Raw genomic sequence first — 24,218 nt, 5'->3', positions numbered from 1 at the left:
ACCAATCAAAGTGTAATATGGTAATGATATGCTAAGACCGCTCAACTGCTCACAATGACATGCACTGACCACCAGGGGGCAGACACTCCAACCGGTAGGTTAGCTTGCTGCTGGGGTCCGGCTGATCAGGACTGAGTGAGACAGGCCAGACAGATGCTGGAGCCCTCCTGCGGCCTCTCCCTGGCTGGCCGACATCCCATGTCTCTCCCCAGCCCCGATTGTGCACCAGTGGGGTCCCTCAGCCTAGCCTGCACCCTCTCATAATCTGGGCTGAGGGAACATCTCCCCCACCCCAGTGTATGAATTTCATGCACCAGGCCTCTAGTCTACACTAATAAACGACAAACATGCAAATTGACCATACCTTTGCTATGCCTTAAGTCATGCCCACCAGCCAGTCAGAGGAACTATATGCAAATTGACCCAACCAAGATGGTGGCCGGCAGCCACAAAGCTGGAGCAAGCAGGAGGCTTGGTTGCCCCAATGATGGAGGAAGCCAAGCTTCCCGCCTGCCACGGCTGGCTCTGAGCTCCACTCAAAGCAACAAAGTTTCAATTATAGAAGGTAAATAAACCCCAGATACCTGCTTTCAGCCTGCCATGGCCACGGAGCTGGAGCGAGCAGGAGGCTTGGGTTGCCCCTGGTGATGGAGGAAGCCAAGCTTCCCTCCTGCCCACCCTGGCCAGCTCTGAGCTCCTCTCAAGGCTACAAAGTTTCAATTATAGAAGGTAAATAAATCCCAGAATTAAAAAAAGAAAAAAAGGAGAGGCTGGGAGCTTCCGTCACTGAGGGGGGGTGGGGGTGGGGGTGGTGGCGGCTTGGCCAGCCTGAAAACGGCCCTCAGCCCTTCACCCAGACTGGCCAGGCACCCCAGTGGGGACCCCTACCCTGAAGGGGGTGTGGCCAGCCTGCAAACAGCCATCAGCCCCTCACCCAGGCTGGCCAAACCTCCATGGGGTGAGGGTCCCCACTGGGGGTGGGGCTTGACCAGCCTGCAAATAGCCATCAGCCCCTCACCCAGACTGGCCATGCAACCCAGTGGGGACCCCCCCCCCACTCTAAAGGGGGTGTGGCTAGCCTGAAAACACCAATCAGCCCCTCACCCAGGCTGGCCAGGCACTCCAGCGGGACCCCCACCCTGATCCAGGACACCCTTCAGGGCAAACCAGTCAGCCCCTACCCGTGCACCAGACCTCTATCCTATATAATAAAAGGGTGATATGCAAATTGACCCTAACAGCAGAACGACTGGGAATGACTGGTCACTATGACACACACTGACCACCAGGGGGCAGAGGCTCAATGCAGGAGCTGCCCCCTGGTGGTCAGTGTGCTCCCACAGGGGGAGCTCTGCTCAGCCTCAAGCCAGGCTGATGGCTGCCAGTACAGTGGTGGTGGTGGGAGCCTCTCTCGCCTCCTCAGCAGCGCTAAGGATGTCCTACTGCAGCTTAGGCCTGCTCCCCACTGGCAAATGGACATCCCCCGAGGGCTCCCAGGCTGCCAGAGGGATGTCTGACTCCCAGCTTAGGCCTGATCCCCGGGTAGCGGGCCTAAGCCAGCAGGTGGTCATCCCCCGAGGGGTCCCAGACTTCAAGAGGGCACAGGCCAGGCTGAGGGGACCCCCCCCCCCCCGAGTGCACAAATTTTTGCGCACTGGGCCTCTAGTATTAGTATATAATACGTGCCTCATGAAATGGTTGTAAAATATGATATGCAATGTCATAAGTTGACTTCAGAAATGTCTAAATATTTATTATGGGATTTATGGCTAGAATTTACATTCCAGTCTGAATATACTTATAGCAGTTATTAGATTTCTGTATGTGAGCATCATCAAATTCATTTTTGTAACCTTAAAAGCTGATTTCCATACAATGTATGGCTGTTTTCTACTCTTTATTAACATTTTCTTTATTCACCCATTTGCTTGTGCCAATTGATCAGATTACTAGTAAAGTCATATACACTCATGTCTTCCACTCCAACCGGAATGTCTTTGGACCATTTTTTTTTCAAATTCCCAGTGAAAGCAGGTCTATGCAATGTCCATAATGGACAGTCAATTAACACTCATTGGTCTTAAAGGCTAATGAAAAATTAAATTGGATGGAGTGTAGGAACTAATTTATTTATGTTCACTTTGACCCCATAACTTAAGTAGCTGAGGATTGAATGTATTATTTGGCTTACATTAAAACCATCAAGAATTTTTTAGACAGCCATCATTTTGGTTTAACCAGATTCCCCACTGAAAACAAATTCTCCAGTTTCAATCCCTTCAGGAGATCTAAAGAAAATTCCACAAGCCCCAGCTCGCCTTGCATTATTCCTCATGGTTTATCTTTTCTGTAACCTAATGAAAATGGCAAGATTGGGGGAAGTGTGGGTATCTGTATATTCTGAAACAAAATAAGAGTTCTTTTTCTACTGGGACGGTGTTAAAAGCAAGCTCAAACTAGGCAACATTCATATTACTATCTCCATGGTGTGGAGAAAAGACTTCAAGTCCAGACCAAAGTGCAAGTCATGAGGAGCCGCGGGTCCGAAGGCCCGGCTGTGTTTGCAGCATTGTCCAGGAGGCGATTTCAGATCTAAAGAGTTACTGCATTTCGATGGCCAGGGAGAGTATGAGAATTTCGGGTGCTTGAGAACTGGAAGGGACATGGAGGGACCATTTAGTCTAAAGTTTTCATTTTACAAATCAGGGGAGTGACGCTTAAAAGATGTTCTGTGGTTCATTCAGGCAACAACTCAACATCACACCAAGACAAAACCCCCATCTCCACTCTGCAAACCCTCGCACTCTGCTTTGTCCTCGTCTGTCTGGGGCTAAATTACTTAACAACAGTGGCAACAAAAGACACTCTTTACTGACAAGTCAAATTATGTTTTAAATTTTGAAATTAGTTGTGATACACAAAAAAAGATTGAATTTTCCACCAGGTTGTATTCGAAAGCATTGATCAGATGCCTTTCAATGAATAAATAGGCCGATGGGAATTGGGAAGCACCAATTACTGAAAGTTGGGGACACAACAGCTGGTGCTCTATGTAAAATATAAAACAACCTCCTTTGAAATAGCATGCATGTATAGTGGTAAAAATGCCTCTTTTCATGCTGGTACTTCATACTTTATTGTATTTATCTCCCTTAAAGGTCATTTCAAGTTCTGTGCTCTATAACCTTCCCTTTATCATCTACTCCTCCCAGCGTGCACCACGTGGGCATCTGCAAGGTGACAGAGAAAAGGTCATCTCTCTACTATGCATATATGTCTGATTACAAAGCTAGGACCTGTCAATCATTAGTTGGTCATGCTTGAGAACCTTCGGCATGCAGGAGCAGGAGTAGAAGAAAGCTGCAGAGCTGGAGACTATTACCTGGAAGTGGTTTGCATTCGGACCAGTGTGCTTGCATGTTATCAAAAGATCGTGGCCATTTCTGATCAAATCCTGGTGAGGCAGCAAGGCCAGGTTAAAATCCAGACCTGGCAATTGCTGCCTACATTTCAGAAAAAGATGAACTTGCAGAACTCTTTTGGTCTTGGAACTAGTATGTATCTGACACTTAATGCTTGGCACATGGTAGGTATTCAGTGAAAGGTAACTGGTGTCATCTTTATTATTCACCTCCTAAGTGAATTGTTGCTTGTCATGTATATAGATATTTCTTGGCAGAGCAATGAATGGAAGCCATGTCTCATTTTGTTTCTCTTGCCTTGTCAAGAGTCAGTGACATAAGAGGATGAGATTCATGGAGGATTCATGTTTGTTCCCAGATCTGCTGCCCAGCCTACTGCCTCTATGTGTAAAATATGGGTCATTAATAGCGCATAATTTACTGGGGAGTGCTACCAATTCTTATATGATGGACAATGATAGCATGGAGGACAATGGTATTGGAAACTTTTGTGATATATTTAACCGTCTTTAGGTCTTTGTCACGATATCACTACCTTGTGTTCTTAGGGATGATATTATTTGTCATCTTAATCAGAGAAGGCACACATGTGAAATGTCTTTCACTCAGCAAGTGCAGTGGAAGTTCATTTGGGAAATTCACAGGAAAGATGTTGTCAACATAACCCAAGAGTTTCCAGAAAGATGCAGAGGAGATACTCTGACAGGCTTATGAAGAATTAAGTCCCTATATAAGCAAATTTTTACGCCTCAGGGAGCCACAGGCTTTCAGTTCAGTCTATTACTATTGCCCCAAATGATTCATTTATAATTTCACTCTTTTTTATTGGATAACTAGAGGCCTGGTGCACGAAATTCGTGCAAGAGTAGGCTTTCCACCCCCCAGCTGCCGATACTGGCTTCCCTCCGGCAACCAGGACCTGGGCTTCCCTCACAGCCCCGGCTTCATCCAGAAGGCTGTCTGGAAGGATGTCCAGTCTAATTAGCATATTTTATTAATATAGATTCTTTTTTATTAGCTAATTGCCCCCAATTAGGAAGGCTTATAAAAAACAGATAGAAATCATTAGTTAACAGGGTGTGAACTTATTTATTGGGCTTTTCTAACATATCAAGAAGCTAAACAGATCAGTGTTTGAAGAGAATAGGGGCTCAGGGTACTTAGAAACAGAAGCTACTGAAAAGATAAGGAGTCTCGAAATATAATGTCAATGTTGCCACAGTTCTGGGAAGAGTAAACCATCACTAAAAAGCAAAAATATAATCACAGAGTCATAGCGGGGGATCAACCTGCGACGCCACCTCAGGAAGCTGCTGGACGCTTGGACAACCATCGGGTTTCCATACACAGTCACATGCCATAGATCATAAAATGTCAAAAATGTGTAACTTTTTCACCTGTCCTTAGATTACCTGTTCACCTGTAGATGCCTTTCCCTGTGGGGATGTTCAACATAAGTCGAAATTGGATAAACTGAATTTATACCCTGGAGTGTTTTCCAGAAGCAAAGAGACCCTGCTGGCACCCACCACTGCTCTGCACTTTCCCAAACAGTAATTCCTCAGTTAAAACAGGAAAGAAACTCAGACACTGGAAGTCTGTCCTGCTTTGGTTGTTACTTGGTATTGAGTTTCAGAGTTCCTCCCACTCTATCCAAAACCAGAGATGCATGTTTACAAGGATTAGAAATATGTGGCCAGGCTCATTGAAAGGCACCATCAAATCAGATCACGCGACATAACATTTTCTAGCTCGTTCTTATGTACTGTTGTCTTCAGTTTCTTTCAGGTATATCTTTGGAATTCCTCCCCTGATCCTCGTTCTGTTGCCAGTCGCGTCATCTGATTGTGAGATCGAAGGTAAAAGTGGCGAAGAGTACCAGCATGTCATCATGGTCAGCCTCAATGACCTGGTATGTGCTGCTTCTCACATTTTAAGTCGTTGGGAAAATGTGATAGATACTGTCGCTATGCAGTTTTATATAGTCAAGTATCCATTTATAATTATTGAAAGTGAAATAACTAAGGGATGAAATTCAGTGAGCTACTAATTATATATTTTCATAGCTGGCAATCATTGCATCCTTTAAAAATAATTCTTTTCTAGACCTTCAGACTCCCACAACTGCCCACGTCAGCCCTACTGCCCTTCACCATCAAATTTCTCATGAGCATAATGTAACATCACTGTCTGCATTTCCTCACCTCCCATTAACAGCCAGTCTGTGTGGAACCATTATATCAGGAGAGGGAAAATAATAGAACATAACATTGAAAAGGTATCATGGAAAGATGTACATAGCTATTTTATTTTTATCTGAATATGTGAACATATCTACCAGTATAGTATGTATTTTATATAATTTGCTTTGAGTAAATTTTTCTATTTACTATGGACAATTTTTTATAATAGATTTCATTTTAGAACAGTTATGAGTTTACAGGAAAGATGAGCAGGAAGTAAAGAATTCCCAAATGCCCATTGTCCCTCTGCACAAGTTTCCCCATTATTTACATCTCGTATTTGTGTGGTACATTTGTTACGATTGATTGAACCGATCTTGATACATTATTATTCATTAAAGCTGATAATTGACCTTAGGTTTTTCTCCTTGTGTTGTACATGCAAAATGTCATGTGTCCACCACTACAGTGTTATAGGGATGGTTTCACTGCCCCTGACATCCCCTGTGCCCCGCTGCCTCGTCCCTCATGCCCTTCTCTTGAACCTAAGGCAACCCCGGAGCTGCTTGTGGTCTCTGTAATTTTGCCTTTCTGGAATGTCCTGTAGTTGGAGTCATGCCCTGTGTAGCTATTTTAGACTGGATCCTTTCATTAGCAATATGTAGTTAAGGTTCCCCATGGCTTATTGTGGCTTGATGCCTCATCCATTTTATTGTCGAATAAAATTCCATTGAATGGATGCACCTCCGTTTGTTTTTCTATTCACTGCTAGGACTTAATCTTGTTTGCTCCCAATTTTTGGCTCTTATGAATAAACCTTCTCTAGACATTCATGTGCAGTGCTTTGTACAGACATACAAAGTGAGTTTTCAAATCATTTGGTTAAATAGCCAGGAGAGCAATTACTGGATTTTGTAGAAAGACCATGTGGAGCTTTGGGTAGTATGGACATTTTCATGATGTTGATTATACTAATCCAGAAACATGGTATATTCTCTACTTGTTCCTCTATCTCCCTTTCAACATCCTGTAGTTTTCTAAGTATAAGTCTTTTACCTCCTTGGTTAAATTTATTCCTAAATACAGTGGGGCCTTGACTTACGAGTTTAATTCGTTCCGAGACCGAGCTCGTTAAGGAGCTCGTTAACTCAAATTACTCTATCAACTCAATGCAAAAAATCAGCGGAGAAACAGCTGGTATCTCAAAAAACTCGTTAGTCGGGACACTTGTAAGTCAAGGCCCCACTGTACCTTAATTTTTTTTGTTGCAATGGTAAATGGGATTGTTTTTCAGTTTCTCTATCTGAGAGTTCATTATTGGTATGTCATCAATATCTGTGTGTTAATTTTGTATCCTGCTACATTGCCGAATACATTTATTAAATCTAGGCATTTTTTGGTGGAGTGTTTAGAGTTTTCTACTTTGCAATATCATGTCATCTGCGAATAATGAGAGTTTTACTTCCTCCCTTCCAATTTGGCTGCCTTTTTTTTCTTTTTCTTGTCTGATCGCTGTGGCTAGGACTTCCAGTACTATATTGAATAAGAGTGGTGAAAGCAGACAACCCTATCTTGTTCCTGTTCTTAGGGAACATGGTTTTCATTTTTGCCCATTGAGTATGATGTTGGCTGTAGGTTTGTCATATAGGGCCTTTATTATGTTCAGGTATGATCTCTCTATTCCCATGTTGCTGAGAGTTGTATCAAAAAAGGGTGTTGGATTTTGTCGAATACTTTTTCTGCATTAATTGATATGATCATGTGATTTTTGTCTTCCAATTTGTTTATGTAATGTATCACATTTATTGATTTGTGAATATTGTACCAGCCTTGCATCCCTGGAATAAATCCCACTTGGTCGTGGCGTATGATCTTTTTAAAGTATTGTTGGATCTGATTTGCTAATATGTTGATGATTTTAGCATCTATGTTCATCAGGGATATTGGCTTATAATTCTCTTTTTTTGTAGTGTCTTGATCTAGTTTTGGAAAATTGGATACTGCTGGCCTCATAAAAGGAACTTGGAAGTGGCCCAGCCATTATGGCTCAGTGGTTGAGCATTGACCTATGAACCAGGAAGTCACAGTTTGATTCCAGTCAGGGAACATGCCCAGATTGTGGGCTTGATCCCCAATGTTGTGTGTGCAAGAGGCAGCCGATCAATGATTCTCTCTCATCATTGATGTTTCTACCTCTCTATCTCTCTCCCTTCCTCTCTGAAATCAATAAAAATATTTTTTTTTAAAAAAGATGGCAGTATGAAGCCATCTAACCAGGGAGTTTTTTTTATTACTACTTCAATTTCATCAGTTGTGATTGGCCTATTCAAGTTTTCTGATTCTTCCTGATTCAGTTTTGGAATATTGTATTTTTCTAGGAATTTGTCCATTTCATCCACATTGTCCAGTTTGTGGGAATCTAGTTGTTAATGGTATTTTCTTACAGACCTTTGTATTTCTATGGATCAGTTGTACTTCACCCATTTCATTTTTTTATTTTGTTTATTTGGATCCTCTCGCTTTGTTTCTTGATGAGTCTGGCTAAAGGTTCATCAATCTTGCTTACCTTTTCAAAGAACCAGCTCTTGGCTTCATTGATCTTTTATATATTTTTTTAGTCTCTACATTGCAAACCCATCAGGACCTAGGGCTTTCTGCTTTGGAAGGCTTTTAATTATTGATTCTATTTATTTAATAGACATCTACTTCTTCTTACATGAATTTTGGTGACACATGATTCTTGAATCTTAAAATACATGTAGGTGTTACCAAAAGCAGCAGAACAGGTTGGGGAGAGGGTCCCTCATCAGGGGAGGATGGGTCACCTTGAAAAGGAATGTAAATAAGAAACCAGTAGGCTTGGTGTGGTTGGACTGTGGGATGCAAGATGAGAACCAAATCCTCACAGGAAGCCCAGACCACTCAGTGCGGTGTACGCCATACAAAGGAGTCTAAGCACCAGGAAACCACTGAGGACTTTAGGGGGAAGGCATTCGATGTCAATGCCGTTCTCCTATTGGCTTTTGTTCATATTCCTATTACTTGGTAAAGGCTCATTATGTATTCAGTATAGAATAGAAATATTTGTCCGTTGTATTCACTGCTGTACCAGGAAGGACTAGAACTCTCAATAAATAATTGGTGAATGAATGAATGAAACGGTAATAACACATCATATTTTGTTTACAACTTTTTGTCTGGCAACCATGTAGATAAATTTGTCGGGTAGAATGGGAAGCAAGGGGACAGGAGGAAATACTTCATTAATTTAGGTGAACATTGTTGACGGGTGTAAACCAAGGTAGTAATTCACAATTTTAGGTACTTCCCAATAAACTGAAAGGTCTGTCAAGATACAAGTTGCTGGGACTCACCTCCAGAGATTCCTGTTTTTAAAGAATTTCAGTGATGTGGAAGGCCCACTGGATAATTTCATACATGACCCTCCTTATTTGAAAATAATTTATGAGTCAAAGGAAAAAATTAGAATAGTCCCCTGATTTTAGTCTAACACCTAAATTCTGCTGCATCAGATCTACAAAGCCAGACCTGTGGGTATTAGCTGACATGGGTTTCCTTATTTGTTTTTCAGTGGTTAGCTCAAACACAGTAACAAAATAGAATAAACTGGACCATAAATTCAATTAGCTTTTTCAATAAATCCTCACCCGAGGATATGTTTTACTGATTTAAGAGAGAGAAGAAGTGGGGGGTAAGGGGAGAGGAGAGAGAAAGAGAAGAGAGAGAGAGAGAGAGAGAGAGAGAGAGAGAGAGAGAGAGAGAGAGAAAGAAGAGAAGAGAAGAGAAGAGAAGAGAAGAGAAGAGAAGAGAAGAGAAGAGAAGAGAAGAGAGAGAATAAGAAAGAAGAGAGAAGAAAGAAACATGGATCATTTGTCTCCCAACCAGGGATCGAACCTGCAACCTTTTGGCGCAGGGGACAATGCTCAACTTAGTGAGCCACCCGGCCAGGGCAATTAGCTATTATTTTTAAGTTACACATTTTATTTTAGAATCCATGATTGAACATTCATTTTAAGGATTAATAAAGCAATCTTCTGCCTCATGGAAAAATATATTTTCACTGGCTCCCTCAGTTAAATTGCTTTACTGTGAACCAGCATCGCAGTGCAGTGTGAGGGGACCTGAGAGAGGGATTAGAAGACCTAATTTGTTACTAGCTTTGTTCTTAGCAAGCATTGTGATTTTGGATACCTCATCTAACCTCTTTGGACTCTTCAGTCCCTTATAAAATATGGAAATTGAATTATCCCGGAGATCTCTCATAGTGCTCAAATTTTTTGAGATATGCAAAAAAGTCACCTTTTCTTTTCTTCTTTTCTCCTTCTTTCCCTTCCTCTTTTTCTTTTGTCCTGATTATTTTCCTCCTTTCATAAATATTCATCAATCCCCTACTATGTGCAATGCTCTATGTCAAGTTCTTCCAAATAATAATAACAATAATATTATTAAGTGGTCTCCAATGAACATATAATCAAGGACTGCCGTGAAATTTATTCAGAAATAATTATCATATAAAGCAACAAATAAGCCATACTTGGAGAGAAAAGACTATTCTTTACCCCATTGAATAGTATTGGTATCTTTGACCATACATGTATGGGTTTATTTCTGGACTCTTCAATTCTATTCTAATATGTTTTTATTGCTATTGACTTGGAGTAAATTTTGAACTCAGGAAGTGAGAGTTCTTCTAGTTTGTTCCTTTTCAAACTTGTTTTGGCTATTTCAGGTCCCGTGCAATTCCATATGGATTTTAGAATCAGCTTGTCAATTTCTAAGAAGTGAGTTGGGATTCTAATAGATTTTGTTGTACCTGTGGATCAATTTGGGGGGTACTATCTTTTTGACAATGCATAATGATGGTTATGATCTATGAATACAGGATGGTTCCCGTTTTTTTAGATCTTTAATTTCTTTGAATGAAGTTTTGTAGTTTTCAGGCTGTAAGCTTTAAATTTCTTTTGTTAAAATTATTCTTAAGCATTTTATGTGTCTTTGATGCTATTGTAAGTAGGATTGCTTTCTCAATTTTATTTGAAATTTATGATTCTTAACTCTTACTCCTTGCATACTTACCTAAGTTTGTATCTTATTTTCCCATACTCGTCTATAAGTATCTCAAGGACGGTTTGTGTTTGATTCACCTTTGTATCCCAAAGAATGCTCAGTGCACCACCTTGCACCTGATATTTTTCCATATAAACAAAGATATGAATTGTAATAATATATGATAAATAATATATGAATTATAAATCAACTTCATATGTTAATGAGAACATGGAATTTGTTTCAAATAAGTTAGGAAATCTTTTTTCTAGAACATTTGTTTCTTTGAAAACTTGTCATGAATCCAATATCAGGTATTTCTTTGATATCTGATAGCAACTAGTTTGGGATGTTATACATTACTAGAGGCCCGGTGCACAAAGATTTGTGCACTCGGGGGGGGGGGGGGGGGGAGGTTCCCTCAGCCCGGCCTGTGCCCTCTCGCAGTCTGGGACCCCTTGGGAGATAACGACCTGCTGGCTTAGGCCTGCTCCCGGGTGGCAGAGGGCAGGCCCAATCCCTAGGTGCAGCCCCTGGTTGGGCTCAGAGCAGGGTCGATTGGGGAGTTGGGGCGCCGCCCCCTGTCATGCACAGAGCAGGGTGGATTGGGAGGTTGCGATGCCACCCTCAGTCACGCTCAGGGTAAGGCCGATTGGGGGGTTGGGGCACCGCCCCCTGTCACACTCAAGGCAGAGTCAATGGGGAGGTTGTGGCGCCACCCCCTGTCACGCACAGAGCAGGGCCCATCAGGGGGTTGGGGAGCTCCCCTCTGTCACGCACAGAGCAGGGCCCATCAGGGGGTTGGGGAGCTCCCCCCTGTCACTCACAGAGTAGGGCCAATAGGGGAGTTGGCACACCGCCCCCTGTCACACAGAGCAGGGCGGGTCAGGGAGTTGGGGCGCCGCCACTGTCACACTCAGGGCAGGGCTGATGGGGAGGTTATGGCTCTACCCCATCACACACAGTGCAGGGCCCGTGGGAGGGGGGGGTTGGGGCGCCACCCTCTATCACCCACAGAGCAGGGCCGATCAGGGGGTTGGGGCGCCTTCACCTGTCACGAACAGAGCAGGGCCGATAGGGAGGTTGTGGCCCTGCCCCCTGTCACACACAGAGCCACAGGGCAATCAGGGTGTTTGGGCGCTGCCCCCTGTCACACTGATCCCGGTGCCGAGAGGCCTCTCAGCTCCGCTGATCCCGGTGCTGGGAGGCATATTACCCTTTTACTATATAGAATAGAGGCCTGGTGCATGGGTGGGGGCCGGCTGGTTTGCCCTGAAGGGTGCCCTCGATCAGGGTGGGGGTCCCCACTGGGGTGCCTGGCCAGCCTGGATAAGGGGATGATGGCTGTTTGAGCTGGTCACACACCCTTCAGGGTCGGGGTCCCCACTGGGGTGCCTGGCCAGTCTGGGTGAGGGGCTGAGGGCTGTTTTCAGGCTGGGACTGAAGCTCCCAACTGCTCCCTTTTTTCTTTTTTTTTCTTTTTTATTCTGGGCCAGCTTTAGCTCTGAGGCTCCAGCTCTGAGGCCTCTGCTCCTGAAAGCAGGTATCTGGTTTGTTTCGGTTCTCGAAACTCTGTATCAACTCCAGCTCTGAGATCCCAGCCGGCTGAAAGCTGGTTTCTGGGGTTTTGTTTAGCCTATATTTGTTACAGTGTTTGAAACTGCAGGCTCAGAGGCCTGCAGCAGCCGGCGGGGAACGTTGGAGTCCTCCGTCACTGAAGCAAGCAAGCCTCATGTTAGTTTCAAGCTGCCTGGCTGCCGGCCGCCATCTTGGCTGACAGTTAATTTGCATATTGCCCTGATTAGCCAATGGGAAGGGTAGCGGTCGTACGCCAATTACCATGTTTCTCTTTTATTAATGTAGATTTTATTCATAAAAAATTATTTTGCTTAAACATGACTCATATGATTGAATTATGGAACTCTTACCATAACTGAGTCACCAGAATTGAGGCTGGTTAAAATATGAAGACCGCTAGAGAAGGCCAAACACTTTCTAAGGATGACTCAGTATAATACACATTCATTAAGGGCTGTCCTTTGTTCTAAGTTATGAAATTTAATATCTAATGACTAATAGGTTATAATTAGCTTTTACAATTTCTAATATCTTTAACTCTATCTCTATCTCTATCTCTGTTCTAGAGGCCCTCAGAGATTCAACTTCTGTCTTCACCTCTCACATGAACTTTAGAACCATTTAGTTCAAATATCAATTATAAATCTCTGCCCTGATGTACTGTGGCACATCATACGCAATAGAGAACTAATTATCATCACTTTTATCTTGTTCCTGTTTCTGCATTCTCTGTCTTCGGTAATAGCATCTATATTTGTCCTGTCATTCAATCCTGAAATCCCAGCATTATCCTTGACATCCTTGTTTTTTCATCACCAAATCCTATAGATTAATGTATCATTGTAATGCCTGTATAAGTCATTCACTCTGTTGACTTCCACTGTTATAACCTTAGTTCAGTAGCGCATAGCCTTCCATAGGCCCCTGGGTGATCTCATTACCTCCACTGTACATCTTCACCAGCATTTGAATTGTTTTTCCAAAATTCAAATCTGATACATATTCTCTCTCTTTCACTTGTTTTGCAAAACTCTTTAACGCTTTAAAGTCTCTTTATCTTAAGAACATTTTAATGATGTACCTTCTCATCACTCCTGTTCAGCATCATTTGGGTAATCCTAGCTAATTCAGTATTACAAGAAAAGGAAATAAAATATATACAAATGAAATAAAATGTTTTTTGTTTACAGATGACATCATTGTCTTCATAAAAAATACAAAACAATCAACAAAAGAACTCCTGAACCTAATAAGCAATTATAGCAAGGTTGAAGGATACAAGATTAATATACAAAAGACAATTGCTTTTCTATTTTTCCAATTGGCATTTATATTAGCATTAAAAAAGAGAAATGCTCAGGTATAAATATAAAAAAATATGTACAATATTTATATGTGAAAACCTACAAAAGAAATCAATGAAGAACTAAATACATAGAGAAATACTCCATGTTCAAGGATAGGAAGACTCAGTATTGTAAAGATGTCAATGCAACTTGATCAATGCAATTCCAATAAAAGTCCAGAAGTTGTTCTATGTATATCAACAACCTGATTTTAAAGTTTATGTGGAATGTTAAAAGACCCACAATAGCCTGCATAATATTGAAAAGCACCAGAGTACTGACATGACCCAAACTCAAGCCTTACTATAAAACTAGAGTAATCAAAATAGTATGATATTAATGAAAGAATAGACAAGTCAATGGAACAGAATAAATAGACCAACAGTAATATAGTCAACTGATCTTTGACAAAGGATCAAAGTCAATTCAATGGACAAAGGATAGTCTTTTCAACAAATAATGCTGGAACATCCGCACACAAAAAATACACCTTTTACCTTTCATAAAAATTGACTCAAAATGGATCCTAGACCTAAACATAAACTACAAAACTCATAGAAAAGAGCATAGTAAAAAGTGATGGAAAAAATATTTTTTAAATGGTTAAAGGCAAATTTTATGTATATATTTATCACAATTTAAAAAATTAACATAGTGTAGCAAAAACCATTGAGTTGTGCACTTTAGGTGAATTGGATGTAGATTATATTTCAATAAAACTACAGTGGGGCCTTGACTTATGAGTTTAATTCATTCCGAGACCAAGCTCGTTAAGGAGCTCATTAACTCAAATTACTCTATCAACTCAATGCAAAAAATCGGCTGAGAGACAGCTGGTATCTCAAAAAACTCGTTAGTCGGGACACTCGTAAGTCAGGGCCCCACTGTACTAAAGAAAAAAAAATCTAAGTGACCTTGGATTTGGTGATAACTTTTTAGCTACAACACCCAGTAATACAATCCATGAAAGAAAAAAATGAGGTTGGACTTCATTAAAATTAAAACTCTGTTACAATAATAAAAAGACAAGCCACAGAATAGGGGGGAAATATTTGCAAAAGATATATCTGATAAAGGACTTGCTTTCAAAATATCCAAAGAACTGTTAAAATTCACCCATAACAAAAGAAACAATCCAATTTAAAAATGGGCAAAATACCAGAACAGACACCATACCATTCTATTCAGTGGAATGTAAGTGGTGATAAAAAGAAATGAGCTACCAAGCCACCAAGGACATAGAGGAATAGAAATGTATATGGTGTGAAAGAATCCAGTCTTAAAGGGCTTATACTGCATGATTCCACCATATGACCTTTTAGAAATGGCAACTGTGGAGCCATTAAAGAGATCAGTGGTTGTCAGGGGTCAGAGGAGGGGGTGGGAGGAGGAAATGGGTGGTGTACGGTGTAAATTTAGAGCAGTGAGATTATCTGTGACACTGTAAGGGTGAATACATGACACACACCTGTCAAAACCCAGAGAACTTTACAGCACAGAGTGAACCCTAATGTAGACAATGAACTTCAGTTATTAAAAATGTAACAATATTGAGTCATGAATGATATCAAAGGCATCACACATTAATGCAAGATAATGGTAGGGGAGACTGTGGATGGACAGATGTTCTTTTTTATGCAAACCTAAAAGTGTATTAAAAATAGTCTATTTTAAAAAAGGAAAATCTATATACTGGTATATAAAAGCCTAAGCAACTGGCCAACCAGCCAACCATTCAACCAGCTGACAGGTAGCTAGGACATACCCTGACCACCAGGGGACAGACACTCAATGCAGGAGTGGAAACCACAGTCATGGAAACATGGAACAGACTGATGAAACTCAGAGGGAAGTGGGCAGGGGAGAAGGGCAATAAGATATTAACCGAAGATCTTATATCAGCAGTTCTCAACCTGTAGGTTGCGACCCCTTTGGGGGTTGAACGACCTTTTCACAGGGGTTGCCTAAGACCATCGGAAAACACATATATAATTACATATTGTTTTTGTGATTAATCACTATGCTTTAATTATGTTCAATTTGTAACAATAAAATTGCGGGTCACCACAACATGAGGAACTGTATTAAAGGGTCGCAGCTTTAGGAAGGTTGAGAACCACTGTCTTATATGCATACTAGGGTCCCTAGGCTTGGCCTGCAGGGATCGGGCCAAAACTGTCTCTCTGACATCCCCAGAGGAGTCCCAGATTGCAAGAGGGCACAGGCCAGGCCCAGGGACACCACCAGTGCATGAATCCATGCAGCAGGCCTCTAGTAAAATAATAACTAATTTTTTAAAAAAGAAGACCAATAGTACCTATTTTAAGACTATATAAGTTCTCCACCTCCAGCATCCTGTGGTATGGACAATTAGCTGCTAGGGATGAAATAATTACATTTCCATAGATATTTTCCTGGGAAGAATGACATTAAGAACCCAACCTTTGTTTGGGTTTTTGAGATCCCATGATATTAGATTCTTTCTTTTTAATTTTTCTTTTATTTTAGAGAGGAGGAAGAGAGAGAGAGAGACCCAGACAGAGATCTGAGGACCCCACCACTGCAGATCTCCTTGGAGACAATGTTGGGCATATAAGAGTGAATTAAATAATTATAATTTTGGTACCCCAGGCCTGTGCATGGTTGGAGCTGGTACAACATCTGGACCAACAAAAACATCCAACTATGTTGCATGGATTTTCTGTGTTGGTAGCCTATAGCTGCAACAGAAATCAAGAGCAGGAAGAAAAAGCATAAGCTAAAAGGTGTGGATGGATGAAATAGTCCTGTTTTTCCTACGTGGCAAGTGGAAGGAAATATCTTCTGTTTGCACTGATTAAACTCTCTATATTCTCACACAATTCAGACGCCTGAAAAGAAAGATTTCTGTGGATCTAGCAAGTCAGGATAGAACTAGAAAAGAATTGGAAAAATTGAAAAGACATGAAATTTGAGTATTCTCAATCTGCTGAGGGGTTCGTTCCTGCTCTGCAAAGTATGATGATCTCATTACAAAGAAATGATATAATGTAGATTCTAACCTTCATAAGGGACTTTAACAGACCAAGTTAGATGATGACACAGAGGGTCTAATGGTACATGTGTCACTGTCACCCATGATTTAAAATGTGCTGCTGGGGTAAGTTGAAAGATGGAAGCACAATTAAAATAAACCAAAACCTCGCAAAAGTATCAAATAGAGCATCATGCCATGGCCAGTGTGACTCAGTCAGTAGGGTGTCATCCTTTGCGCACCCTAGTTTTGAGTTCGATCCCCAGTTGTGGTATATACGGGAAGCAACCAATCCATGCTTCTCTCTCTTCTTCTTGCTTCTTCTCTTTCTAAAAATCAATAATAAAAACCAGTTTAAAATAGCACAGCAGACTAAGGAAAAGACACTTCTTTGCACACACACACAAAAGTCATTGTACGTGGCAGGCTAAGAATGAGAAAAATCTTTCAAGAACCCACATGACTGACTAGCACCCTAAAACAACACGCCTCCCAAAATAATAAAATATGGTGTCCTGGGCTGAGGGGTGGCGCCCCAGGTGATATGCACATGCACCTGGAAGCTGTGAGTGTGACCTGACTTGGGGGAAGGGTCTTTGCAGATATAATGAAAACTTTTCAGGTGAGAACATTCTGGATTGGGTGGGTCCTAAACCCAACAAGTGCCCTTGGAAGTGAAGAGCAGAGAAGAGAAAAGGGCTGCGTGAAGGCAGAGGCAGGGGTTGGAGTTCCGCAGCCACAGGCGAAGGGCCACTGAGGATTGCCAGCGCCTCCACAGGACAGGAGAGAGACATGCGACCCTCTCAGCATTCTGATTTCAGACTCAGCCTCCAGAACTGTGAGCGAATAAAGTTTCTGTTGTTTTAAGCAGCCCGGTCTGTGGGAATTTCCTATGGAAGCCACAGAAAGCGCATACAGCTGGTGACAAAGATCTCACGAATGCTTTACCTTGGAAATGTCTGCTGGGGAAAAGGCGAGCAGTGTGGGCAGATGACCCCCAGAATATCACAGTCCTCCTCCAAAGCAAGGACACGTCACCGTCACCTGGAAGTGACCACTCTCTTCTCCCCAAGGAAGGCCGCTCACCAAACCCCATAACTGACTTGGGAAAAATAAATTGTTAAACTAAGAGCACGGCCCTTGCTCCCCAACACAACAGACTATGACTGTGCCTGCTTCCCTCCCCGCCACAGTGCCACCTCCACACCCCAGCCACCCGCCCTGTGTCCCAGGCACCGTGAGAGCAGAAAGAGTAGATAGCACCCTGGCCTCGCGGAGACACGACAGTGAGGGGGCATGGGCCCCGCAGCTGGAGGGAAACAGAGGAGGCTTTTCTAAGCAGGGACAGCGGGATGAGAGCTGGAGCCAACCCCGATTGCAGTCTGCGAGTGAAGAACGGGGACCCCTCAGCCTCCCTTTCCTAGGTGCCCCTCATTAAAGACGTGGCTCACTCACACTTGCCAGGTTTCTCTTGACTCTGGGCATTTCCCTTTGAGGACAATGGGGTTTCTCCTACCCCCACCCTTTAATAGCTACTTTGTGAGATTTTCTATATTGGTAATTTTTAAATTGGTTTTGAACCCAGCTCTGTGTCAGCATTAGATTTGGCAATATTGTAAGTTTTACAGAACTTGCCTTCTTTGCCGGGTGCATATCAAGGTCAATCTCACCCAGGTAACCAAGCAAGATGTGTGGATAGAACGTAATGGCAACATGTGTGTGTCAGGTGTTTTCAATGAATGGTGGTCGTTCATGCGGTTATTAATTCAATGACTGTCACTGGTGTTGAGGACTGTGAGGTTAGAAGTGCAGTTTGTGGAGATAAAGGGTTTCTGCGCACCGTGAAGGCCACAGATATGTTTTCGTTTGACTGTAAATAATTTATAATGAACATACTTAGGTTATGACGCAATGGGCCCTGGGTGAATGTTTAGCCTGAGTGTGCCGCCTGCTTCGCTCTGTGACAATGGATAAATTACTTAAGCTTTTTACACTTTAGTTTCCTTATTTCTGAAAATGGGGATAGTATAAGGATTAAAGGAACTAATAGATACAATACTCATGAAACAATGCCTGCAATTTAGTGAGCATTCAAGAAGTGATGGTTTTTATGATAATTTTCATGTTGGAAATAATATGTCTGCAATAATACCTCCTAAATTTCCCATTTCATATCCTTAAAAACAAAAGCAAATCAAAACCTATACTATTTTTGAATGGCTAGACATTGCTTGATTCATGAGAGTGAAACTATTTTAAAATGTGAACATATACAAGATGATTTTGCATTTGTAGAACTTAGAAGTAGATCATCAGTAACTGTGGATTTCAAATTTTTATCTGTGAATTTTTCCTAATAAATCCTACCCCAAACTCCAGGGAGGCCTCCGGCCTTGGCCACTCTGCATCACCTTCTGCGCATTTCTGACCGGCCCTGTGAAAACTGCCGCTCCAGTTCACTGCACTCATTTCGCAGACAGGAGATGAAGGAGAGGCTACATCCCACAGCACAGTGCCACAGGAAGGTCTCCTGGTCTGGGAATGTTTGGGTCCGAATCCCAGCTTCGTCACTTTGGCATGGAGACTTTGGGCAGTCAATTAACTGCTGTCAGACCTTAAAATTCATTATTCAGAAAATTAGAATTTTCGCTTACATAATCTCAGAGGCCCATTCCTGCTGAAAAGTTATTTAATGCCATTAATGGAAATGTTAGGACACACCCACACCTCTATTTCAATGTTCTTTCCATTGCACAGATGTAGGATTCCAGTCTACTTAGAATACACAGAGAATGGACGCCCTGTGGGAAACTTCTGTGGAACTCCCATAACAACATCCTACACACCCAGAGGAAGATGCGCTTACTCTTTCATCTGTGGCACTCTCCTGACCACAGGTGCCTGTGTTACCAGGGTTCTAATTCTTAGTGTCTGTGTTTGACATGAACATTGATATTTAGGAAAATCTGCCAATTGCTGAATCATGCATTTCTGGAATACCATTTCTTATCCCTATGCATATATAACCACACCTTGATTAACACAAGTGAATAAAAAACCGAGTTGTGTATCTAGGGTGTGTTGGTGAAGCTGGGAAGGCCTGCCATGAATAGAAATTACATACTCACCGCCAGAAAAAGGCCGGCAGGTGTACAGAACTTTACACAAGCTAAAGAATGGGTTGAACAGCAAGATTTAGTCATCCCCTCTGTGGTACCCTCCTTCGTCCTCTATTCATGACACTGTAGGTGTTTCTGATGCTTTCTGTGGACTGATCTTTTTTAAATTGAGCCTCATCAGAGAAATTCTACAGAGGTAGTTTCACAAGGGGAAATTCACACTCAAAAGTTTTCCTTTCCAACTCTTCTGTATAAAAAGCATTTTGGGGTACTTTTATGATATTATTTTAAAATACCATATTTGATAATATAGGCATTTCCAATGTTATTTCTAGACTGGCGTCCTTTGTTTTATTCCTGGAGTGTTCTCTACAGTAGATGGCCATCAATTTCCATTGTTAAAGCATTTAACTTTCTGTTTCTGCTATCGTTTGTCCAGTGAAGACATGCAACATATAACATGCTATAGAAACAAGTTGACAATAAACTTCATTTGAACGGCTTTACTTAGGCTACTCTTGGTCATAGGAAGGACTGCGGAATTAACAGATTGGCTTTGGTAGTCACAGAGCTTTGATTAATTCATTTACAATTGTGAATGGATAGTGCTACTTAGTCACCTTAGAATTTTAGCATAAAATTTAATAGGAAACATGTTTTGGCTATTAAATCACTGTATTCAGTATCTCCTGTTTTTTTAAGGTCAGAGCATAATTAATGTATGTTTGTTGTCATAGAAAGAATAAATGCTAATGCCAAGAGACTTTGCCTACTCCCCCCCGCGCCCCCCCCCCCCCCCGCCATTGTTATCCTGGAGAGCGGGGCAGTAGACGAAGGGACAGCAGGAACACAGGGTTTGATAAATAAGGATGTGCTGTCTTAGTCTTTACAAATATATGCTATCTTCTCAAAGCCTGTCCATTGATGATGAATTCTCAGTAACAGAGAAATCCAAACTGCGAGACAGGATAAGCAGAGTTGAGCGCACAAATATCTATATGAAATTTTGTATGTGTTTTCTTTCTCCTGATTTTTTTGGGGGAAATTTAGAACATGATTATAAGATTGGAGTTGATTAATTGATCACTTTTTCACAGTGACTATTCCAAGATCAAGAAGCCTATTTACCTAATTATGTAGATCTCTCCAAATTGGAGTCAGTTCCTTTACTCAGCTGGACTTGCACCAGATGTACAGTTCTAGGGAGACAGAAATCTTACAAACCGCCTTCCTTCGGATTCTTCTGTATTTCTCACCTGCTCTACATCTACCTCCTCACATTGTATTTCTCCACAGTTTATGTCTACTCACCCCCTAATTTGACTCTCCAGGCAAAGCAGATAAGCATCATGGTCAGCTATGCAGTATGAACACTTCCCCAACATGCAGTCATCGTCACAAGGCAGAGATGAAATGACGCCACATCCCTGCCCGGCAACCTTCCACAGGTCACCCCTCATTGTCCGTGGAGCGCATGACTGACACCTTCTCTGGGCATTTGGGAAGCAGAGTCTGCTCCCAGTCCGCACTTCTAGCCTGATTCCACTCTGCATTGCCCTGACCCTCCCTACACAGCCCAGCTAGCCTACTTGCGATTTCCCAAATGAGCTCACATTCTGTGCCAGTGTACTTTGTTCTGTGTTCTCTCCTTCTGGAGTTTTCTTCCTCTCCTGTCTCCCCAAATACTCACATGCTCACATTTGAGTACCTTTAAGATGGGGCCCAGCTGATATTTTATGCCTAAGACCTGTCAAAAGGAATCTTTCTTTTATAGCATTTTATCTTTACTATGAAGGCAGTCATCACTCCATTTTATGCATAAAGTATGAATGTGCACATACATCCCATAAACTTTCTAAGTAGACACACCATGAATAACCAAAGAAAGGGGATTGCAAATCATGTCATGTGGACAGGGTTCAAGATTTAGAAAAGAATATATTTTACCATATTTCTTTTGTCTTGAACTTATCAACTCAACCCTTCTATTAAACTCTGTTGATTGAAATTTTTAAAATCAAATTCACATTATTTAGATGGCAAGCTTGGTGTAGTAGAAAAAGCATGGGTTTTGGAACTGGGCGAACCTGTTTGCATGCTTGCCATGTGTATCATTCGTTTCCCCACTTGCTCTGTTTGTGAACCTGCTTTGTCTGGGACTCTGGGATGTAATGGGGGTGGTGCCTATTGCTGTGTGGAGAGAGCTATTTGCACTTTCAGTCATTCCAGGAAAAGGACATTCCTGGGATAGGTGATGTGACAGATTGTATTTTTAAGGAAGAGAAGCTCTGTCCTCTCTTTGGAGTTGGAAATAAGTTGCTCTAAAAACCTCAGCAAGGAGAGGAGCTGTTTAATGCTCAAGGCGCACTTCCTCGGAGCAGGTGACGGCTGGAAGGAGGCAGCCACAGGAAATGGGTGGACCTCGCTCTCAGAATGAGGGTTGTTTTCAGAGCAGCCAGGATCCAGGGTAGCGGTTATGAAATCCTCAAGAAGGGATATTGGTTAGTACACTCTCGCTTACAAATAACAGAAAACGTAACAAAATGAATGTAAACATTACAGAGAACTTTCTGGCTTATATAACTGAAAGGTCCTGCAGTTGAGTGCTTTGGGGTGTGGCTTAGGACTTCAGTTCTGTTTCCTTACAACTCCTTTCACTCTGCATTTCTCCCTGTGTCACTTGGCTTCAGGCTGTGGCTTTCCAGTAGCAACCAGAGTTTCTTGCTTCTCTCAAATCCAGAAAAATGACCATTGTCTTGCTTATAACTAATCTCCCAAGATCCTGGCTACACTCTGATTGGATTACCTAGGAAAGAGCCCTTATGCCAGGGGAGCATCAAGGATCTGACTGCTTTAGACCTTGGTTATTTGAGCCAATTGCTCTGGTAGAGAAGATGGGCTCATCCTTACTGAATTAGTATCTAAGTATTAGACCCATCAAAGTCCAACTGAGAGGTGGGAGTGTAATTACTCCCATAAAGCACACCTTAAGCTAACTAATGGAGAGGGGAGCACATGTAAGATGAAAGGAACACCACACCGCCCTTTGCGACGGGAATGTTTGCAGTTCCAGCGCCCAGAAAAATGCTTTGGAATTCATAAGGGCTCTGCTCCCTCTCCACAGCCAGAGTGGGGACACAGGTGACTGTCCCTAGGGAAACAGTTTTACCCAGGAAACGGGTGCTATCATGGTCATCATCTCTAGAGACAGACTTTGACAGCAGGTTCAGCAGATCAACTGGAAGAATTTGATTTTATTGAAGAGCACACATTAGATAATGCCGTGGGGAATTTCAGAAATAAAATGGTGCTTTGAGAGGAGTTCATCTCCATCAGGCAGGAAACTAAGAATTTTTAAAACATGCAATACCTGACTATTTAGTCAGGGCACTGGCATTTTTTACCTAGATTGTCAAATAAAAATATGACAACAGCCAACACAACTATAGCCATCCAGTGTGAATGCCCTTTCTCAAACCATAAATACATGGTCATATAATAGAGTTGCATCTTATTGGTCATCTTGAATACTAAGGTTGTCTTTCATTGGTTATTTCTTGGAACCAGAAATCCTTATATACAAGGATAGGTACCTGATTTTATTTTTTAACTGTCACTTTGGAGCAAAAAGAGTAGGTAAGCCCTGGCCAACATGCTCAGTGGTTAGAGCATTGGCCTGGGCACCGAAGGGTCACTATTTAGATTCCTGGTCAAGGGTATGAACTTTGGTTACATGTTTGATCCACAGCCCCGTTCAGGGCACATGTGGGAGACAACCAGTGGATGTGTCTGGTCTCACATAGATGTTTCTCTCTCTTTCCCCACCCCTCGCCCTCTTTCCCTTCCTCCCATCTTCTCTTTTTCTCTCTCTAAAAAAGCAATGGGAAATAATATCCTCAGGTGAGGATTTTTTAAATGGGGTAATTACTATTATTATTTTTGTAAGTCAATTAAAATTATACCTATTTTTTGTCAGATCAGAAAAAAATGTATATATATATATATATTGTTTATATATATGTGTGTGTGTATATATATATATGTATATATATATATATATACATATATATATATATATATATATATATATATATATATATATATATATATATATAGTTTGTTTGTTTTTTGGTGTGCCGCAGAATTTTGGTCATTAGTTTATGTGTGCCATGAGATGGAAAAGTTTGTAAATCACTGGCTTGTTAATGTGTGCATAAAAACGAAGAGTGGCCCGGCCAGCATGGCTCAGTGGTTTAGCTTTGACCTATGAACCAGGAGGTCCCAGTTTGATTCTCAGTCAGAGCACAAGCCTGGGACTTGCAGGAGGCAGCCAATCAATGCATTATTCTCATCAATGATGTTTCTATCTCTCTCTCCCTCTCCCTTCTATGAAATCAATAAAAATATTTTTAAATAAAAACAAAGAGTGGCCCTGGGCAGGTGGTACAATTGGTTGGAGCATCATCCTGTACACCAAAAGGTTGTGTGCT

General features: G+C 41.8%; 1 protein-coding gene across 2 annotated transcripts in view; it reads left to right on the top strand.

The window, feature by feature from the left end:
* Nucleotides 1–24,218, top strand: part of IL7 (interleukin 7) — a 60,318-nt gene that overhangs the window by 2,668 nt on the left and 33,432 nt on the right. For both annotated transcript variants that reach the window (XM_081110970.1, XM_081110969.1), the window contains exon 2: nt 5,201–5,334. In XM_081110970.1, coding sequence (XP_080967096.1) covers nt 5,201–5,334 — 134 coding nt within the window. The remainder of the gene's footprint in view (nt 1–5,200; nt 5,335–24,218) is intronic.

Source organism: Myotis nattereri (genome assembly GCF_964212035.1).
Source record: "Myotis nattereri genome assembly, chromosome: 17".
Classification (NCBI taxonomy): domain Eukaryota; kingdom Metazoa; phylum Chordata; class Mammalia; order Chiroptera; family Vespertilionidae; genus Myotis; species Myotis nattereri.
This window is presented reverse-complemented; position numbering and strand designations above follow the sequence as displayed.